Source organism: Rhipicephalus sanguineus, chromosome 9 (assembly GCF_013339695.2).
Source record: "Rhipicephalus sanguineus isolate Rsan-2018 chromosome 9, BIME_Rsan_1.4, whole genome shotgun sequence".
Taxonomy (NCBI): Eukaryota; Metazoa; Arthropoda; class Arachnida; order Ixodida; family Ixodidae; genus Rhipicephalus; species Rhipicephalus sanguineus.
Genome location: NC_051184.2, coordinates 95,329,126 through 95,349,889, shown reverse-complemented (window position 1 = coordinate 95,349,889; position 20,764 = coordinate 95,329,126). Strand labels below are relative to the sequence as shown.

The following is a 20,764-nucleotide window of genomic DNA, read 5'->3' as shown; positions in this document are numbered from 1 at the left end:
CGACTGGTGTATGCTACAAACGACATGGTGAAAAATAAAGTCCAAATCCACTAATTATAAGCGGAACTGGCTACTCTGCAGACAAGGTTAGACAGACAAGTCATTGTGTATAACTATCGTATTTACTCAAATCTAAGCCAATGTTTTTTTCGAAAAAACGATGTGCGAAAGTGGGGGGGTCGCCTTAGAATCGGGGCCGGCCTAGATTCGAGTAAATACGGTATATGTATAAAATTATACATATATTTACACTTATGTACATTTATTTAAATCTTCCACGTATAAAATTTACAGTGGGAGAAGCTCCTCAACACTGTCCAATGCGGAGGGTGACACATCAGTCAGATATCACAGCAAAGCGCCCGCAATGAATTTCAGGTGCGAGTTGCAGCTTCCAGGAAGTGCTCTGCACAAAATAAAAAAGACATGAAAAAGGCCCAAAATCAACAAAAGATCTTAGTTGGAGTAATGCTGCTACACTTTGTTTATTTGACTTGGCAAAACAGTAGTACTACAAGTGATCAATGTTATCAAATTAGTAAAGCTGACTCTTGATATGGTCTGACACGTTAATAGATGTGTTATAAGTAGTGCGTCTAAAACCTGGTCACCACCGCTTTATTTTTATTTATTTAGCATTCACCAAGGAGCATTCAGTCGCTATAGGAAAACTTAATAGAAGCACTGATCACTCTATTAGTTTCATGGACACAAATATTTGCTTGCTCGCAGCTCAATTTACATATGCATATTCTGGCTCCAGAAATGTCAATCATGGTAGAAAAATGTCATAGTTGGCAAGAGGCTGCTGCATTGGCAAATTCTCGACACAAACACATTTCATGGCTAGTGGCCTCCCTTGCCTCGCCCACAGACAACCTGCTGATGAAAAGTGTGTTGGGAAATGAAAAGTGCGTTTGTCGTTTAGCAGTGTTGTTCAGTTGCCACACATCAGCATAGTAAACCCGCAACAGGACATCTGAATTGACAGACCTTGAGCTGACCTGTCAGAGGCACCATGCCGCCTATTTCATTTATGATCAAGCCCATGACGGGAAAATGCAGTGTGAGTTCAACGAAAACTCCCCAGAATTGTTTTCATGTGCAAAAAAAGAATATACCAGCCAAAAAAGAAATCGGGGAAAGATGCATACCACATATTCCAGTAGGCCTTTTCGCTCTCAGGAACAGATCCCAACTCCATCTGAGCAAGTTCGAAGACAAATGCATTAAATTACATTAGTTTGGACATGTCAGTAGTAACTATCAGCTTTTTAGCACAGCAAACAACGCAAGGACAGCGTGATATACAAGAAATACAGAGCCTGTGCTTCTTTTGTATCACGCAGCTCTTGTGCAGCTGCCTGCCCTAAAATGATAGAATGAAACATTGCTTAGAACTTGGAGCAAAATTACACAAACCCCCATATTCACGAGTGTGCCTAAACTTGAGGCCATAACCTGACTTGGTCAAACCTGGCTCGAGTAACACCTGACACGAACATGCCTGAGATGCTCACTGTGCTTTCTTGGGTGCACTCATGTCGGCATCATGATGACGCCTTACGTTCAAGTCATGACGTGTCTTCATGTCGAGGCGCACTTATGAGATGGGGCAAATCTTTCTTCCCGTAGCTATACTAACCAACAAATTTAGAAAGTGGCCTTCACCTGAATGCGGCTTGACCTGGTCAAGTCTGGATAAAGTAACGCCCGACATGAATAGGAATGGGCAAATGTAAATGTGAGGTGCGAAGCGAATTCAAAAAGAATAGCGATTTGGTCGAATAATTCTTCCTAATCGAATAGTTCAGATAGAACATATCACATATTATAAAGGAAAATGAGCATTTTTGTCATGACCCAACTCACCAGCGCAATATATTTAAGAATTAGAAGTAGGCTTTTACGAATGTCACTTTTTTGGTTTGAAGCAAAGTGGAAGTAACTTTGAATAGTAGGAGGGTTCAAGTCATCAGCGGTAATACTGTATACTTTACGTTTTAAAATTTGCTCTATTTTGCATATATAAACCTGTATTAATATGCTTTTAAACTTAAAAAAAAAAATTAATCGAGGTGTGGTTAACATGTACCTGTATTGTGACCTGTATATGTGACCTGTATATGTGACCTGTATATGTACCTGTATATGTACAGTCGCGATCATAAGTTTGGAGACCACGCGATCGCGTGGCAGTGTGCATGCGCGCGCCATCTAACGGCTCGTTGCCTGTAGTCGAGAGTCTCACAGCGCGCATGCGCGGCCACTCTATCTTACTGGCCTGCTCTCTCGCTTGCTGCACGAAGGCGCGCGGACCGATTATGGTAATTTGTGGCTGCCTCCACCAGTAGTGCTTTATTACGAAGCAGCGGCGCAGCAACCTGGAACTCCTTGGTCCGATCTCGACGCTGTTTCCAAACAACATAAAAGTTGAAGGTTTCCTGCGCAGATCGTTATCGCTGGCAGAATGTAACGATCGAAATAGCACGAGCCGTTCACTCGGCTGTGCTCATTTATTTATATTGTGTCATCGCGTCTCCCTGTAGTGGCGAACAAACACGCACTTTGAAAAGTCTTCAACAGCGAAAGGTATTCAGTGGATTTCACGTCTTGCCGGTTAGCCTTCCGCAGAAGACCGCCACGAGTGCCGGTCGAGGAAAGAAAGCGAACAGTAGTTATTTCTCGGGGGCCTACCACAGCGCCAGATCTGCAATGAGGTCTCGGAGGGCGCGCATATCACAAATATAAAGCACACGCTTTTACAAGCGTGGCGAAATGTTGCCTTCTCGGCAGACGTCTCAACCACCGTTGCTACGAGACAGTGCCATTTATCGCGACAGGGCCGAGTTTGGGCCGGTGCTGCTGTGCCGTCAGCATTACTGGCGGCAGCGATCGCTGATTCCGATAATCGGCCCGCGCGCCGGCATGCAGCAAGCGAGCAAGCAGGCCGGCGAGATAGAATGGCCGCGCATGCGCACTGTGAGACTCTTGACTGCATGCAACCAGCAGTTAGATGGCGCGCGCATGCACACTGCCACGCGATCGCGTGGTCTCCAAACTTATGATCGCGACTGTACCTTGTATTGTGACCTCGCGACACTGCTGATTTTCCTTAGATCGGCGGTTTCACAGCGCAGCAGCGCCACACTGCAGTGAAAGCACCTTTTCAGAAGGGTTACATGAGGTAAAATCTAACTCAAATACAGTACTATTGATTCGAATATTCGAAGCACTATTCGTTCATGCCTAGACATGAACATGACCAAGGCACTTGTTAAGTTTTCTTCAGAACATCTGTAACGGGCGTTATCACAACTTCAGGTGTTCAAGCCAAGTCGTGGCTTCAAGTGAAGCCACATTATTTAACACTGCGGTAACAGTGCAATATATGCTGACATACACACATGTAGCTGGCATCTCTTGTTGTTCGAAAGTTGTACATGACACCTCTGGCACTCAAATAGCAGAAAAGTTTAGCCGTGTGAGAGGGGTGTTACACGATCACCAGTGTGTTGAATGGGTGGTTCTCTCAGCTTTACGTGTGATGTACACTCACTCTGAAAAGGACTTCACCAGCAGGGCATAAAGTTGCGGTCACCTTATCCCAGGGACAACAAAATTGTTTTTTTTTTATGTTACTGAAATTAATTTTTTTTATTACTGCCCAATTTTCATACATTTTTGCACACCTTCCATGTAAAAAAGAATCCGTTTGCAACTACCATACACTTTGCATAGGTAAAATGTTGAATTTGAAAACGAAATAAATGGATGATTACATCAACTATATATGATGAGGTCTAACATTATGATTATAGACAGTTTAAAACTCTCTAATCTTTTATAAAACAAAGAAGGGGCGAGAGTGCAGTAATAAAAAAATGTAACAGTTTCGGTGCAAGGATGAGGCAATGAATGCAATAGCAAAAAATTGGAATTACGAAGTAAGGCTAAGAGCTGGCTCGTTTGAGACGTAACTCAACAAAACACTGGCACAAATAAATGCAGCCACTGCAGCGAGCAAAAGGACCTTCATGCTGTCTGTCACTTCAACGCAAACTTAGCGTTGAAAAACTCGGCACGTGCAAAGATACGAGCCGTCTGCTGATCACTGTCAAGATAGCATGCGGGTGAGCTTTCCTTCCGCTTGAGCTGCAATAATTCAACTGCTCTCGTGCGCTTTCACTCGCACATAGAATATGCGATGTGCGAGGGGTGATGTTGATTTCGACTTTATATAGAACCTCACGGCAACGGCAATGGCAAAAATGCACTTCTAGTGTCAATGTAATTGCTATAGCAATAAACTTACATCCATAAGTTTCTGGCAGATGTCGCCACCTTTGGCACGATCTTCTTCGGCGTGTACCACGCGTGTTCCAAACTGCATGGCCCGTTTAGGTCGACAGGCAGCCTCATTGAGGTGCATGGACGCGGCAAGTACGCGCAGTAGCATTTTGTCTCCGATACCTCGAGGCAGGTTGGGGTTCACCTGCAAGCAAAAAGGCATGGTTGCTGCAGCAGCAGTACCTATTTACTGCTATCATATTTACCCAATAGGAGGAAAAGTGGCATTAACCTTAATAACAGTCCAGCTAGCATGGAAAGCATAGTAGCAATAAGTTTTTCAAGCTCCAGGCAACCGCCTTGCAAATTGGTCACTAAAAAAGTATTGTGTTATATATACGCAACAATTCAATACGTATGTAGCGACCACCCATCAAGATGCCTCTCATTCCAGCTACTCCAGCATCTGGCAAGCAGGGGCCTAGCCAGAAATATTTTTTTTTTGGGGGGGGGGGGGGGGATTCAACCACACTTTACGTTCGTGCGTGCATTTGTATGTGTGTGTGTACATATACGCAAGCAAAATTTAAAGTTTTTTTTTGGGTCGGGGGGGTTTGAACCCCCCCTTCTTGCCTACACCCCTGTCTGGCAGCATAGGCGTGTGCACAAGGGGGGGGGGGGGGGGCAGCCGCCCCTCCTAGTCACATAATAGGGGGGCATGCAAAGTCTGCCCCATACTTTGACTACACCCCTGTCTGGCAGCATAGGCATGCGCACAAGAGGGGGGGCTGCACGGGGGGGCGGCCGCTCCTCCTAGTCACATAGTAGGGGGGCATGCAAAGTCTGCCCCATACTTTGACTAGATAGGCTGAGGGGAGAGGCGCTGCAATGAACCTCCCCCCCCCCACCCCCCCAACCCTGAAGGGGAACCCTGCGCACGCCTATGTCTGGCAGTGAGTGACATGTGACGCACGCTGGCGATCCCATCACCATGGTGGCCATCCATCATGCCTACGCACACCTGATCTTTCGTCTGCACTTGGTGTCTTTGTATCTCTTCGCCTTTCCTTTTGTTCGGAGGCCCTTTCCCCACCTCTTGGGAGAACTGTTTTTCCTCGTCAATAAAGGTCGAACTTCTCTCTGCCCTCGAGCTGTGAAGACATATTTCCTTCATCAGAACGAACTCCTGAGGCGTATACGCACGTATTCGAGTATCTGCTTCTTGGGCTAGTCCATTCGCTAAGCTATAACTGTAGCATTAATAAGAAATAGGACAAGGAGATAATGATTGTCTTGTTAATGCTACCACTTTCTTGTCAGCGTTTGTCACCCTTCTTCCCACCCATCCTGCTACAGTGAAACCTCGTTAATACGTACCTGCCGGGAACGCGGCATAACTACGCACTAAACGGTAGTACGCATTAAACACCCAAGTACAAATTTGCATTTCCTAGCGTACGCCATCACCGCCAGCAAGTAAATAGAGTGCCACAGCAAATATTGCCTAAAGTACCCACCGCAAAGCCTTTTCCTTCTTTTTGCGAAAGTGGAGAAAAGATCCTGGCACACTCGCACGACCGCCCGATAGCGCGTAGTGGCGACGCCGAAGAGCATTTCGAAACTATTGCAGGGTCCGAGATACGCGGTCAACGCAGTGACCGACGTAGCGACAGAACGGACAGTGCCTGCTTTCCGCGGTATATGTGCGTGCGTCTAACCGCGATCTGCTACTAAACGAAAACTGACACAGTTCCAGAGAAACGCGGTACGGCCGCGTGGAGCCGATCGCCTCCCGGCTAGTTGCGTGCAGCGCGTCGCCTACCCGGCACACGCCGTCACTACCGGGCCGCTTGCTGTGCCACACGCGCACATTTATCGTGGGCATGTTGTTCGTACCCACTTCGCTCCAGATCGTGCACAGATGCGGCGAGTAGCTTGTTCGGTTAACGCAGCGATGACGAGCTTCATGCAAGCGATGCGCACTCCGCGATGCTCTAGCGGTCCTGACAGCGGACGGAGGCGCGTTGGGTGGTCGCCTAATAAAAGCGTGCAGTATGGTTACAACCGCGCTACGCTTGCTGTATTGTACACGTGCGGTTTCTCGGCGCCCGCGACCCGACACGCTAACTACGCAACAGCGATCTGCTTTTGCTTCTACAAAGCGGCGCGCGCCTGATGACGGCTTAGTAGCGTTTGCTGTCGGGCTAGTTGGTACATGACTGAAGTTCTTCGTCCCTGCCCGAGCATTTGTGCTATTAATTCAACTTCAGCCTTGAAGACGGCCGCGCACAACGAACCGGCAGCGATCGGCGGCTCAGCGCGTTCAGACTTAAAAAGTAGCGCTGCGCCGCACGCGTGCCCGAGCAGATAGATAGCTGAAGATACTTATTGCGATAAGGTTGTCGGCGATAGGTCGGTGGCCGCCACCTCGCCTTCGTTCTTTCCCGATGCTTACCCGCAAATACGTCGCCGCAATCGCGCGGAAGTCGGAATCGGGGATCGACTGATCTGCGCACTTCTCAAAAAGGCGGAAGACCTTTGGCGGCACAGTCTGGCGTCGGGAAGTTGAGCGGCGCAGTAAAATTTTATGGCACAAAAAGTTATCGCGGTACGCAGGGTACGCACTAACCGGTAGGCATAGGGCGAACCACTACGGCTTAAGCGGTCAGCGAATGCATTGGGCTCTATGGGACTCGGTCGGGGATTCGTCGCAACTACGTTTTAACCGTTAGTACGTTTAATGCGGGTACGTATGTACTGCTACGACTGCTGATTTCACCCATGAAACGTTAACCACAGGAAGAAAAAAGTTAAGACTCAAATTCTTCCACTGTATTTTCTATAAACAAACAGGCATTGACAGCCACACCTACCTGTCGGAACCATGTGCGTGACTACAGTTGCAATACAAACAGTTTTCCCAAATCTTTTTTCCCACAAACTGTATGAGACTAGAACTTGTTAGCAGGAATATGTTTCTGTATCTGATAATCACGATCTTTATCGCCGACTGTGTTTATAATAATGTAGTATTACTGTCCTAGTTTTGTATGAACTTCCGTTACCTTTGAGACTGCTAACCTATTGTGCTTTCACCTTGTTTACCCTGATGTTAACATTGTTTTATACATTTTTTGTTGCTTATTACCGTAAAACATGTAGCACATATAGTCAAACTGTCTCCCATGCGATAATGCCTTTGAGGCGATGCGGTTATTCTGTAAATAAATAAATTTTTAAAAGTTGCGGCAAAAGCCATTGATGGTGACAGTCAGACACCGACAGCTTTCCTTTGTCCCCTGCTGCATGTCCCCATGTTATCCATAAATTTAAAAACCTCACAAGCACATCAGCAGAAGCACAATGTAGCAATCTCACTGGGAAATAAAATGGCAAATGATACTATGACTTAGTGTCTCCCATCATAATCGCATTTCTCAAGCTCAAATTCCACAACTCTACTGCTCCTAGTATCCTGGCTGCAGCTTCATTGCAACGGCTATCCACTTCTTGCCTACACCTATGTGCATACCAACCAATCGGTGCCTCGCTTGCAACTGTGATTTCCCTTTCCGTGCTGTTTTGCTGTCCTACCAATTTTCACTATGCAATATGGGCTGATGTCCATCCAAACATGGATAAAGTGGTTAAGAAATTACTATCACACTAAAATATGACTGCTTGTAACTTGAGCAAGTGCCACAAATGAAGCTATTACAATGCCTGAAGCCGCAGGCACGAAGTTTAGATAAGTCCATTAACTAGCTAATCTGTCACGACGGCTTTTCTGCCCATTCTCCTCACGAGGATTACCTCGAGACAAACTCAGCACAGAACATAAACTGAATGACAGAGAGAAAAGCCAGTCACTGCCAAATGGCGTTTAGTGTGAAAAATAACCACAAAATAGTGCAGGAAAATATTTGTTGGAGGCAAATGTACATGTGGAAAACCGCTACAGTCAGCATCTACTATTTAAAAAGAAGAAGGTCGGGAAATCCTTTTCTTATGTCTGCAATTTTCTCGGTCTCGCTACACCATTCTTAGCTGCATTCTCCTCCCCTTTGCACCAAATCTGCAACTCAGATAGACCACCGGCCAACTGCTCAATGCCCTGCCCGGCCCAAATCTATTTCTACGTCTAAATTTCAACTAATATATCCAGTACCCTGGTTTCTTCCAGTCTTTCTACATTATGCCTATCATCTGTCATTCAGTTACTTTTGCAGCATTTCTTCAACTTAGCTTCAAGCCTATTTATTGACATCCTCCACATTTCAAATCCGTATATCAGTAGCTACAGATAGAATGAAACGGTTGTACACTTTTTTTTTTTGATAACAGCAATAATGAGGCATGCTGGGCATGATTAACCAACTTACTTTCATCCAAATGGGTACCCGGTTCAGGAAGCTAACAACATCCCGGTCCAGGTATGGAAACCTGCCTTCTCGCCCATGGTCAGATATTATGCTGCAAGAAACAGCAGGCGGAAACGCTCGATCAAGCAGACAACTTGATGCACAATTAGATACTAACAACAAGAACACAACAAACAGTGTAAGCCAGTTCCATGCCGTAAAAACCGTTGAAGAGCAAAGCTGTAAGCGCGAAAGTATATGTGATTGGCTAGCAAGATCACGCGCATCATTTAGTATCATCATGATCACTTAGCATCATCAACATTCTGTTTTATTCATTCCCCCCTTTGGTCACATGACCTGCATGACGCCTACTACTACTGCTACTGCTGCTACTACAGCTACTACTACTACTACTACTACTACTACTACTACTACTACTACTACTACTACTACTACTACTACTACTACCACCACCACCACCACCACCACCACCACCACCACCACCACCACCACCACCACCACCACCACCACCATCACCACCACCACCACCACCACGATGACGACGACGACGATAAGAGCACAGCGTAGACTAACACAGCTTCGCTGCAAAAGATAGTAGCACACAGATCCGACGCAAATAAATATGGTTTTCATTTTTAAGGTGAACACGTGTACAGTGCTCATGGATTGAACCATGACATCAAACCATTTACTATAGAGCCACTGGTTTGTGCAATTGCTTGAGACAACCATGTCATGTCAGTATGAAAGTGGCTGCTAAAGACAACGTTGAATCTGATGGAAGCATTCAAGACAAAATTACACCAATACAACATCAACTGAAGACGGTGGAAGAAAAAGTATGTGCTTTGTTTATCCCTAAGTAGTCCAATTTCAATCCACAAGTACTGTGCATATATTTTAATGAGCATATATGTGCGTTACAAACTTCACAGTGATAATGCTTTTCTGAAACTCGGCAGATACACCTATTTTGACAAGATGCAAGAACGTGGGCAGAGCAAAACAGGAAAAAAAGGAAGCATTGCTCCCATTAATGAGTTGTCGCCACTCCCTTGCGTGTCAAACTGTCTACTCAAGCACGTTTGCTGACAGGCTATCTTATACCCTTGACACATGGGTGAACTAAAGTGCTCTGAAGTAAACCCCTGAATTTTGCACTGAATGGCCTTTTAAAGGGATATTGAACAAAAATGGGAAGAACTGACGAAAACATCGCAATTCTACTCGAAAGATGCGACTGTTCCGATAAACAGAGTTTATTTCTCGCATTTTTGAACAGTTGGCTGAATTTTTGGTGGACCGTCGGTACGTGGCGGCTGCACGCCAGCACGGGCCGTGACGTCACATTCACCGCAGTGCATGCAGGGTGCATGTTTCCTGTCCTCCTCTTCCCTTTCTCCACCTCTCCTTTACACTGCACTCTCCCCATTTCACAAAGGCAAAGGCACCGAGGCTGTGGCCCACCATTTAGGGGCTTTACCTCAGCCGGGAGCACTGATCGGTGCCGGTATATTTGTAGCGGTTCTGGGAACCGTAGTGGGAGCTGAGCAGGTTGAAAGGTGCGGCCGATGGCTGAAATTGTTGGCTTGCCCGTTTCCAGGGCATGAAACATCATCAAACGTCACCTCCTCTAGTTCACGGCGCAGCCACAGGACGCAGCAGTTTGTGAAAAATGCATTAACACTTTCCTGTCTGCGCCTATACCCATCGATAGCCCGCTATCGATGGTTTTCAACTTGAAATTTTGCCGCGCTAGGAGCACTTACGGACAGCCAACATCATCCATCGTATAAAACAGGGGCTATTTTTCCCAGTTTCACATATTCGTTTATTTTTTCCGCCGCGGAGAGAGCTTTGAAGTGCCACTTAAGTCGAGAGGACCGAGTGCTTATGCTTCAAACATGGCGTCGACATCGCGCGCCCCTGCCTCTCGGGAACGGCAAATTTCGGCGAGTCAGAATTTTTTTTATGTTGGCAGCAGCGCAGACTCTGAAGATGATTTTGGCTCATCGGCCTTCAACACAGACAGCGAAAGTGTGTCAAACACCCATGGAATGTCAACAGGTATCTGCCAGTAACCTTCGTTTTGATTTCCAAATCAAGTCGTCGCTGCCGCGCTCGTTCGAAAGATAGCTAGGGCATTCTAAAGGTCACAGTTCTTATCTGCGGGGTGTCAACATTGCTTGGGCGGGACCACTTGATGCCGGCTACTGAATTTGTGGAATTCAGCGTGCGAAAACGACCCAGACTGGATCTCGGCATTGCGCTCCGTAATGACGCATGGCGTTTCGTCGGAGCCGGAGATTTCTTCGTGGTCTTCTTTACGTGAAAAATAATCGCCTGGATGTGCAGCTCAACTAATAAATATGCATGAATGCACACTCTTGAGCAAAAGTAACACAGAAAACAAAAGTTTTCTGTGAAACACATTGCACAAACCTGTGCTTCGCTGCATCATGTAACTGCATTGCGCGGTGGCACCATAGCCACTAGGGTTAACGTTTTCTTTTGTATCTAAATAACGACTAGAGATAGAATGCTTATATTCGCAGGGATAATGGATATGGCATTTGTGGTTAGAATGTATATTTTAAAATTTCTTTTGAATTCAACGGGTGCAAACCACCATTGATGTTTTTACAGAGTGTCCTCGTTCTTGTCAAACATTTTCCTAAGAAAGTTTTTTTTTGGGAAATTCTTTAGAAATGTTTGCTTAAATATAATACCATTAGAAAGTGCATTTTTTGTTCTACAAGTTCATATAATATATTAGTATCAATAATATTCTGTGGCAGTAGAAAAATTGTTTACTAGAGTACCCAATATTGGCCTATTTTCCCACGGACAGGAGAGTGTTAACTTTATTATTTTGCTCTAGTTTCTGCCTGAAATGAAGGTTGCGTCTACCAATTTCAGCACCCAAGCTTTCAATTTTGCTGAAAACCTTGGCGGCAGAAATTTTGTTCATTATCCTTTGAAGAAAAGTAGTTTTGTCGCTGACACATAGCACGATACATTCTTCTTAATGTTTTCTATAAGCACCACAGCAAGATTGAGGTCAATGGAGTTACCTAACTGAAACTGACAAAATGCTAAAAAAAATTATCCATCTAGTAAGTACAACACAAGAAAGAAGATATCGTGAAGCGTAAAAGACATGCTCCAGCACTCTAACTCACATACTGATTATTGTGAATGTGGGCACTTTTTTGTCAAACTGCAATTAAATTTTCATTTTGACAAATATACCAAATTATTCTTTCAATGTAGGCACGACCAACGTTGTGACACTTTGCCGACAAAACTGGATGGCTGAAAAAGCATGCAAGGGCAGCCATCATAGCCACAGCTGCCCGATGTAATTGCAGCGACATGAAAGCGACATAATCTGTGATGGCATCAGCCGCGTAAGTTTAGAACTATGACTCCAATAAAGGTTCCCTGTGAAAAAACTTATTGGCCATCTATTAACTCTAAGAAAAATATTTGGAAGCAATAGAATACAGTGGAACCTCGATTATACGACTTTGAGGGGACCACGCAAAACATTCGCATAAACCGGGCGTCGTATAATTGAAAAACTAAGAATATGGACAGTGAAGCTCAGGCTTGCCCAAAAAATGGGTACATACTGCCTGAATGAGCCCACAGCACGACCCTGGACTTCTCCAAGAAAGGTAGATCACATCATTTTTAAAAATGACAGCTAAGCATTTATTTCGAGGAGGTGTGAACAAATCTTTATTCTCAACCTTAGAAAAAAATTTAATCTAATGCGCATCTTCTTTCCTATAAAACGAGTTTGATGATTCGCTGAGCATAAAAACGAAACCAAAACCACGTCAGTAACAGCCTCCCCTCAGAAGAGTCAGATACAGTGTCATCGCCATCCTATGATGGCAATGAAGCCCCTTTTGTTGCAAGTTCGAGTAGCATGATTTCGTGCAGATTATATTTGTTCCCTTGTGAAGTGCAATTGGTGATGAGCTGCTGCTACTACGAACGCTCACATCAAGGGCAAGTTATTTTACACGCTCAAGAAAGCTGCATCACGTCCTTTTTGCATGCTCGAGGCCTGTGACTGCGAGTGCCGCAAACAAAGGGAGGGAGGAGATCTTCAGCTGCATGTCGACCAGAAAAAGTTTCCGCGGGCCGAAAATGCGAACGTATTCAGACATCGAAGACAAGCTTCTCGACTAGCTGAAACTACTCCGTATAGATTGAGCTTGTGATTCTTTTATCTCGAATGGTATCGGAGAGCCATCATAAGATGTGGGTCGGCGTAAAATTTCAACGTATAATCGAGGTTTTTAATACATCCTTTCTGTGGGGGTTTTGCTGCGACCAAACTGATTTGTTGTAAAATGCGGGTTGTTCCAAAACCAGAGGGCGTATAATCGAGGTTCCACTGTAATCACCAAGACTGCAAAGCGTTTCAACAACTTCTCTGTTGTTGATGGCCTGTCGTTTTAAAGGCCTATGCTTTTATGAATGTAACTATACATTTTATGGGTGTAAAGGCCCACATGTTTATATCTATAAAGGCATAGGCCTTTACACCGTTAGACTAATTAAGACATCTCCCTTTCTAGACGGGATCTAGAGGGGGCGAAAGAGCAACTGAATTCAATAGAACAAAAATCTGGAACACCCTACCCCTAGAGGTTAAAACTGCACGCAACTTTAAGCAATCTAGTAAATACTTTTTCATTGAAAACCAGGATATCTAACGAACCTTCATTGATAAACTAGGTGCACTTCATAAAAAAAATATGTTTATCAGTATTATATGTTTTTTTTAATTATGAAATAGTATTGAATGCTGTTCTGTTAAACTCTGTAATTGACCTGTCTGTTTGATTTTTAAACACTGTACTGGAGACTAGCCTTCCTTGGCTATCAGTCCAGATAATTGTATAAGTGTGTTTGTGTGAAGAAAAATAAAGCAGTTCACTTCACTTCAAAAAAAAAAAAAATTCGGCAGATCCCACGCACTGTGGGAATCGATGTAATGCGAAGCAGCCAGCAAAGAGCTGCATACATCGCCTTGCTTGTCTTTGAGCCAAATGAAATCATTCATGCCATGACATCTAGTCCACGATATATCGCATGTTTGCCATGCACGCATGCATGCACAATCTAGTATACACCATGCCAATGAAACGCATATTCTGGTATATACAATGCATGACCTGTCGCTTACGTTCATCACGCACTCGAGTCGTGCCATACCAATTTCGGTATATATCCAGTTAACAAAACGGCCGGAAGCACACCATGACAGTGGCATGTAAATCATACCGTACATGACATGCATAACATGATTCGCATGTTAAGACCTCTGATTTATGTTCGTCATACAGTCACATCGCGCAATATCAATTTTGGTGCATATCAAGCGAGCGAAATGGCCGCGAGTGCACCACGAGTATAGCATGTAAATCATGCCATACATGACATGCATGTCATGGTTTTCATGTTAACACCTTTCATTTATGTTCGTCATACAGTCGCTTCGCGCAATACCAATTTTGGTGTATATCAAGCTAGCGAAACGGCCGCGAATGCACCATGACCATGTCATGTAAATCATGTCGTACATGTCATGCATGTCATGATTTTCATGTTACCATGTCTCATTTACGTTCGTCATACAGTCGCTGCGCGCAATACCAATTTTGGTGTACATCAAGCTAGCGAAGCGGCCGCGAACGCATCATGAGCGTGGCATATAAATCATGACATACATGACATGCATGTCATGGTTTTCATCTTACCAACTGCTTTTCATGTTCTTCATGCAGTCACTTAGCGCAATACCAATTTCGGTGTATATCAATCTACTGAACGGCCGCTAGCGCACCATGAGCGTGGCATGTAAATCAGGTTGTACATGACTTGCATGTCATGATTTTCATGTTACCACCTCTCACGTACGTTCGTCATACGGTCGTGTCACGCAATACCAATTTTGGTGCATATTATGCCAGCGAAACGGCCGCAGTGCATTATGAGCAAGGCATGTAAATCATGAAATACATGTCATATATGTCATGGTTTTCATGCCAGCACCTGTTATTCATGTTCTTCATACAGTCACATAGCACAACACCAATTTTGGTGGATATCAAGCAAGCGAAACGGCCACGAGTGCGCCATGAGCATGGCATGTAAATCATGTCGTAGATGTCATGCATGTCATGATTTTCATGTTACCACGTCTAATTTACGTTCGTCATACAGTCGCTGCGCGCAATACGAATTTTGGTGTACATCAAGCTAGCGAAGCGGCCACGAATGCATCATTAGCGTGGCATGTAAATCATGACATACATGACATGCATGTCATGGTTTTCATCTTACAAACTGTTATTCATGTTTTTCATACAGTCACTTTGCGCAATACCAATTTTGATGTATATCAATCTACTGAAACGGCCGCTAGCGCACCATGAGCGTGGCATGTAAATCAGGTTGTACATGACTTGCACCTCATGATTTTCATGTTACCACCTCTCACTTACGTTCGTCATACGGTCGTGTCGCGCAATACCAATTTTGGTGCATATCATGCAAGCGAAACGGCCGCAAATGCACCATGAGCGTGGCATGTAAATCATGACATACATATCATGGATGTCATGGTTTTCATGCTACGACCTGTTATTCATGTTCTTCATACAGTCACATAGCACAATACCAATTTTGGTGTATATCAATCCAGCGAAACGACCGCGAATGCGCCATGAGCGTGGCATGTAAATCATGTCATACATGACATGCATATCATGATTTTCATGTTACCACGAGTCAGTTATGTTCTTCATACAGAAATGTCTCATCATACCAGTTTTCGTATATATCCCTTCATTTAAACAGCCGCGAGCGCCCAGAGACCATGTCATGTAAATCATGCTGCACATGACATGCGCGTCATGATTTGCATGTTAGGACCAGTCTTATGTTCGTCATGAATTCTTGTCACGTCGTACCAATTTTGGTGTATATGAAATTAACGGAACGGCCGCAAGAGCCTAAGGTCGTGGAATGTAAATCATGCTGTTCATGACATGCGTGTCATGATTTTCATGATATGACCTGTCATTTATGTTCGTAATAAGGCCATGTTATGACACACCAATTTTGGTATACATCCGATTAACGAAACGGCCAGGAGAGCACAAAGTCGTAGGCGGCTAGATAGATAGATGGATGGATGGATGGATGGACGGACGGACGGACGGACGGACGGACGGACGGACGGACAGACAGACAGACAGACAGACAGACAGACAGACAGACAGACAGACAGACAGACAGACAGATAGATAGATAGATAGATAGATAGATAGATAGATAGATAGATAGATAGATACGCTCAAAGCCGCAGAAGTTCGCTAAGAAATGCTTCGCATTTAAAAAAAAGGAGACACTTGTCTGTAGTGTGTCACCTGATGTGAATGCTTTTCCGGTTAGAAGTCGCTTCAGTAAAAGGACTTTAGAGTGCTTATGTGTTACGAGTTACTAAAACGTAAGTTCAATCAGAATGTATAACATTACACAGCAATTCTGAAATGCGCACAATTTAAGAGCTTTAGCTTGGACAAACATTCCAGTCCCTCACCGATCATCCCTGCCTAGGTTCCGCTCGGCTATCCTGTTGAGATCCGTGGAAATTTCTTCGATGAGACCCTCCCAGCCAGAGTTTCTGCAGCAATAAAGGAACAGAACAAGCCGTAGCACCGTAATTCAACATCATGCAAAGGCTTTAGGACATAATTAATGAGAGACATAATTGCCTCTAAAACGATGCACACAAACAACAATGATAGAAACACAACCAATTCATTTCAAGTGTGAAACCGAGAATAAAGGTACAGCTAAATGCATGCGTAGAATATATTAATCATACCTCACAGGGCAGCCACGTTTCAATGTATCTGATCTCTGAAGTGTACAGGTGTATTGATGCATCACGACTGCACCCACTATTTTGAGCTAGAACGTTTCCATTAAATCACAAGCTATTTGACACTCGTGTCAAAGATCTTTATCTTGGGTAACCGTGATTCACATTTGCAAGCCTTGCAGTTCGTGAACATATGTGTCAGTCGGTTTTCTTTTTTTTTATCAAATTTAGATCATTTGCCCAGTTTGTTCACTACTGTAGCCGTCACTCTGTACAACGTAGGACATCTTTCTTTCATCCTTGGTTTGTGCACATCTTTTCAGTCCCCATTATGTCTGTCATAGCGTATATCACTAGACCGACAAGTCATTCCGAAGCTTTAGCACGCACTTGTATTTCATCATGTGTCTTGAGTAGCCGCCCAGCTGCTCATCTGCACCCATTCCCACGAAGACAACCTGCAATGAATGAACATAAATGTAAAGTTCAGTAAGGCATCAGCTAGGGCGTATACAGCAAACAACAAATTTTTCAGACTCAGTTTTTTTGGCATGCCTGATAAAACTGTCACATGGTTGTGACAATGTACAAAGCAGTCATGGTGATAACACTGTCACATGGTTCTGACGGTTGTGATGGCCAAACCAGTAAAGATTACCTCTTCACTGGGCAAACTCTTGCCTAGTCAAACATCCAAGTTGAATCAATGTGAGTGAGATGCTTAATGTCCTCCAAATTTCAGTGTAAGTAGCTACTTCATCACCTTTACCGGCAGCTTGCTGCCACCTTACTACGAAGCTTTTAGTCCTGGGGGAATTCAAATTTCCCTAATAAACATGCGTGACACACAGAATGCTCTCATGATGTAATTGTGCAGCTGAATTTAGCGAAGTTTGTGGAGTTTAATGAAAGAAAGCCACACTCTATTGACTGTAGAAAGCAGAACATGGTTAAGAACTCAAATGGACAAAAATACACTGTAACTAATATTTGGTTGTCCCAATCAAAGACAGGCCGACACACTTGTCCCAAATGTGCCTCTGTTCTCTCCTCACTCTGTAGCTCTGTCCATACTACCTAAAACACGCACGCATACACACAGACACTCCCACTCCTTCGCAGCTATCTTGTCCTCCTTCGCGCACTCGACCTCCAAGTGCACCCAGCTTCACTGCATGAACTGTTATGGTATTTTTTACTGGGAATGGCTGCCGAAATCCTGGAGCGAGCACTCGTACCGCACCAAGCCGAATCTCCCATTGAAACATGGGAACGCTCCGCGTGAGGTCACACCGGAATTTCTTTATGCACACGTCCCATACAGCATTTTCCGATGTATAAAACGCACCTTTTTTCCGATATTCCCGCTGGTGTGTCCCATACAACGGTGCCTCTTACATACACAAAAAGTCATGCGATTCTGCGAGACCAATGTTTCCCATATTTAATTCGCGAGTACGATAAACTGAGTGGGAGAGCATTTGTAAAAATATGTCTAATCTTGTTATAGCAATGAAGCGGCTGTGGTCTTAGACGTCAACTACTTGCTGTTCAAGCAGTGCAGCGACCACTGAGATTATGGCTGCATTAAAAGCCACCACCGTCACACACCCTATTGTACGGTTCGATTGTTTGTTCTTAAACGAAGCATTACACCTATGGAACTGCGGCAATAAATAAAAAAGGTCACCACAACGGTTCATTGTAACGTTGTAGCGCCCACAATATCAGTTACAAAAGCAAAAGTACCACTTCGTTATCATCATCAGTTTCCGTGCGAGATGTCGCTGCAGTCCAGCCGTAGTCGCAGGGTTTGGTTTCCGATCGTCATTTACATTTTGTATGCGTGTGTGTAGGTGGTAACATAGAGTTCCTCACAATAATACCTAGAGGGAAATCTGGCCCCACCGTCTATATACGAATTTCTTAAGGGGTGCCGTTGCCGAGATGGGAATGACGGTATATGTTAGGCTTGTGCGAATAGTAAATTTTAGGTTCGAAGCCAATTCGAAGCGAATAGTGATTTTGGTCGAATAATTTCGAATCGAATTCAAATAGTATATATCACATATTATAAAGAAAAATGAGCATATTTGTCATAACCCAACCAACCTGCACAGCGTTTTTTTTTTAATTGTAACAAGGCATGTGCAAATGTCATTCTTTTTGGTTCAGAGGAAGTGGAAGCAACTTTGAATACATAGTTTTCACATGACATCATATCCGGCGTGCGGGACTTTTGTTGGGCAGTCGCCGCCATCACCGGGCGCCTACGAGCACACGCCGTAGCCACAAAGCCAGCGTGCGGTTGCATCAGCGCACGTTCCGGCGGCATTTTCGCAGGCAACACTGGTGCACGAAATAGAATTTTTGTCCCGGTTACTTCGACGAGCTCGTAGGACCCACCAGAGTGCGTTATGAAGCAAAAATTGCCATGTGCAGCGGTGTGGAACCGTATACACTGCGCATAGGAAGAGACGCGACCACGGAACCCGAGCTACTGCGGTACTGCCACCAACGACACACGTGGATATTATAAACCACCTGGTACTCTCAACCAGCTACATTTCTTTGCAGCAAATGAAGTCTTACAAGTCCTTAGATGCGCACAATTATTTTACGAGTGGGAAGTTGCCGTCACAACGTGTCGTCGTGTTGGCCGAGGTGAGTGTGTAAACAGCTTCTCGCCCAGGCCGCTTCTTGCGAGTGTGCGCGCTTCAGGTCTGTCGCAGTCTGTTGAAGGCTCTCCGTCCCCAGATACTTCACAGGATGTGACACTCGCTGCAGTGGCTGCCGCTTTTTTCGCGGCACGTACCTTGCGTCGGGCGTACCGCGCAGACAATGTTGAAGCCGCACCTCATTCACTTAGGTATCCTAGGTGAAGTGTGGGCGCCCAGTCCGGATTCGTTTCATCCATCAGCTGAGATGGTTTGCCTGCAAATTCGCGAACAGGCTAGTAGCTTATCAAGTGGCATTGCGCGTACGGAAATATGTAAACTGCCCCATAATCTTAGGAGCTTGAGAAATCGGCAGCGCGCGACTCGCAGCCGTAAGTAGCGATAGCTTTATCAAAGTAATTGAAAAGAAAAAGAAGTCCGTTTAAACTACTGCAATTAAAGTTTTACCTGTAATAAAGTGGCGACCACAGATGCGAATGTTGTCCAAGTTCTTCAAGTCTTTCCGATTTATGCGGGCCAGACAAACGTTCCGGCGCCTTTCTGAGAGAGCCCGCATTCTCTCGCACTGCTTGGTGATAACCTTCGGCAAACAAAACATGCCGGTGCCTGACTCTCTGTGGGTCAGTTTCGCAGAAATCTTGCTTCTGTTACGACAGCCGAACATCGCACAAATCGTCATGGCTGTGGCGCTAAGTACAACACTGGAAAATGTGCACGCCAGCTGCCGCAACACGGTAGCCGGGTTAGCCGCATCTCGAAAGGTTCCCGGACATGGCGGCTCAGCAAAGCGGAAGTGGCGGTGGTGACGTTGCATGACGTCCGTGAAAACTATGTATAGTAGCAGGATTTGGCTTTCGGTAGAATGCAAATGATAACCTGTAAAATATGTTACGTTTTAAAATTTACTATACTTGGAGCACATAAGCCGGTAAACAAGTTTTTAAACTTAAAAAATGATGAATCAATGTGAGGGTAATATGTTCATTAAACCTTGAAGTGGGGTTTCGGGCCAGTGCGGATTTTCCCTGGAGAGATGTATTCACAGTATAGCACCCCTCCACTGCAGTGAAACCACCTCTACAAGAGGTTACAAGCGGACAGTGTTGGGCAGTAACTAGTTACTAGTAACGCGTTACCGGTAACTAGCTACTTTTTTCACTAACTTGTAATTGTAACTAGTTACTTTTAAGTTAGAGGAACTTGTAACTGTAACACTGTTACTTTTTTACACAGTAACTGTAACGGGAAATCGCGTTACAGTTACTTTTCCATATCCTCTCCACCTTTCACCTTTCCACAACACCGTTCCCCAAGCAGTTTGGGAGAGACTAAGTTCACGTCCATTTTTTTTTCGACATATATTCTTTTGGTCACTTGAGCTGCTAGCTCTGCTCTTGGTGCACCGGTGAATCATTGGGACGCCAAGTTTAGTCTCCTTCGTCCGAGGATCCGAGCTAATCGTGTTTGACAGGCGGCTAGAAAGCAGCAGAACGCAAAAC

General features: G+C 44.7%; 1 protein-coding gene across 1 annotated transcript in view; it reads right to left on the bottom strand.

Moving 5' to 3' along the window:
* Positions 1–221: 221 nt before the first annotated feature.
* The window catches only part of LOC119405747 (asparagine synthetase domain-containing protein 1), a 69,677-nt gene continuing 49,134 nt past the window's right edge, over positions 222–20,764 (bottom strand). Inside the window, exons 10-15 of the mRNA XM_037672582.2 lie at positions 16,978–17,045; positions 16,303–16,386; positions 8,673–8,763; positions 4,316–4,495; positions 1,155–1,204; positions 222–406 (exon numbers count right to left, since the gene is read on the bottom strand). Coding sequence (XP_037528510.1) covers position 406; positions 1,155–1,204; positions 4,316–4,495; positions 8,673–8,763; positions 16,303–16,386; positions 16,978–17,045 — 474 coding nt within the window. The 3' untranslated portion in view covers positions 222–405. The remainder of the gene's footprint in view (positions 407–1,154; positions 1,205–4,315; positions 4,496–8,672; positions 8,764–16,302; positions 16,387–16,977; positions 17,046–20,764) is intronic.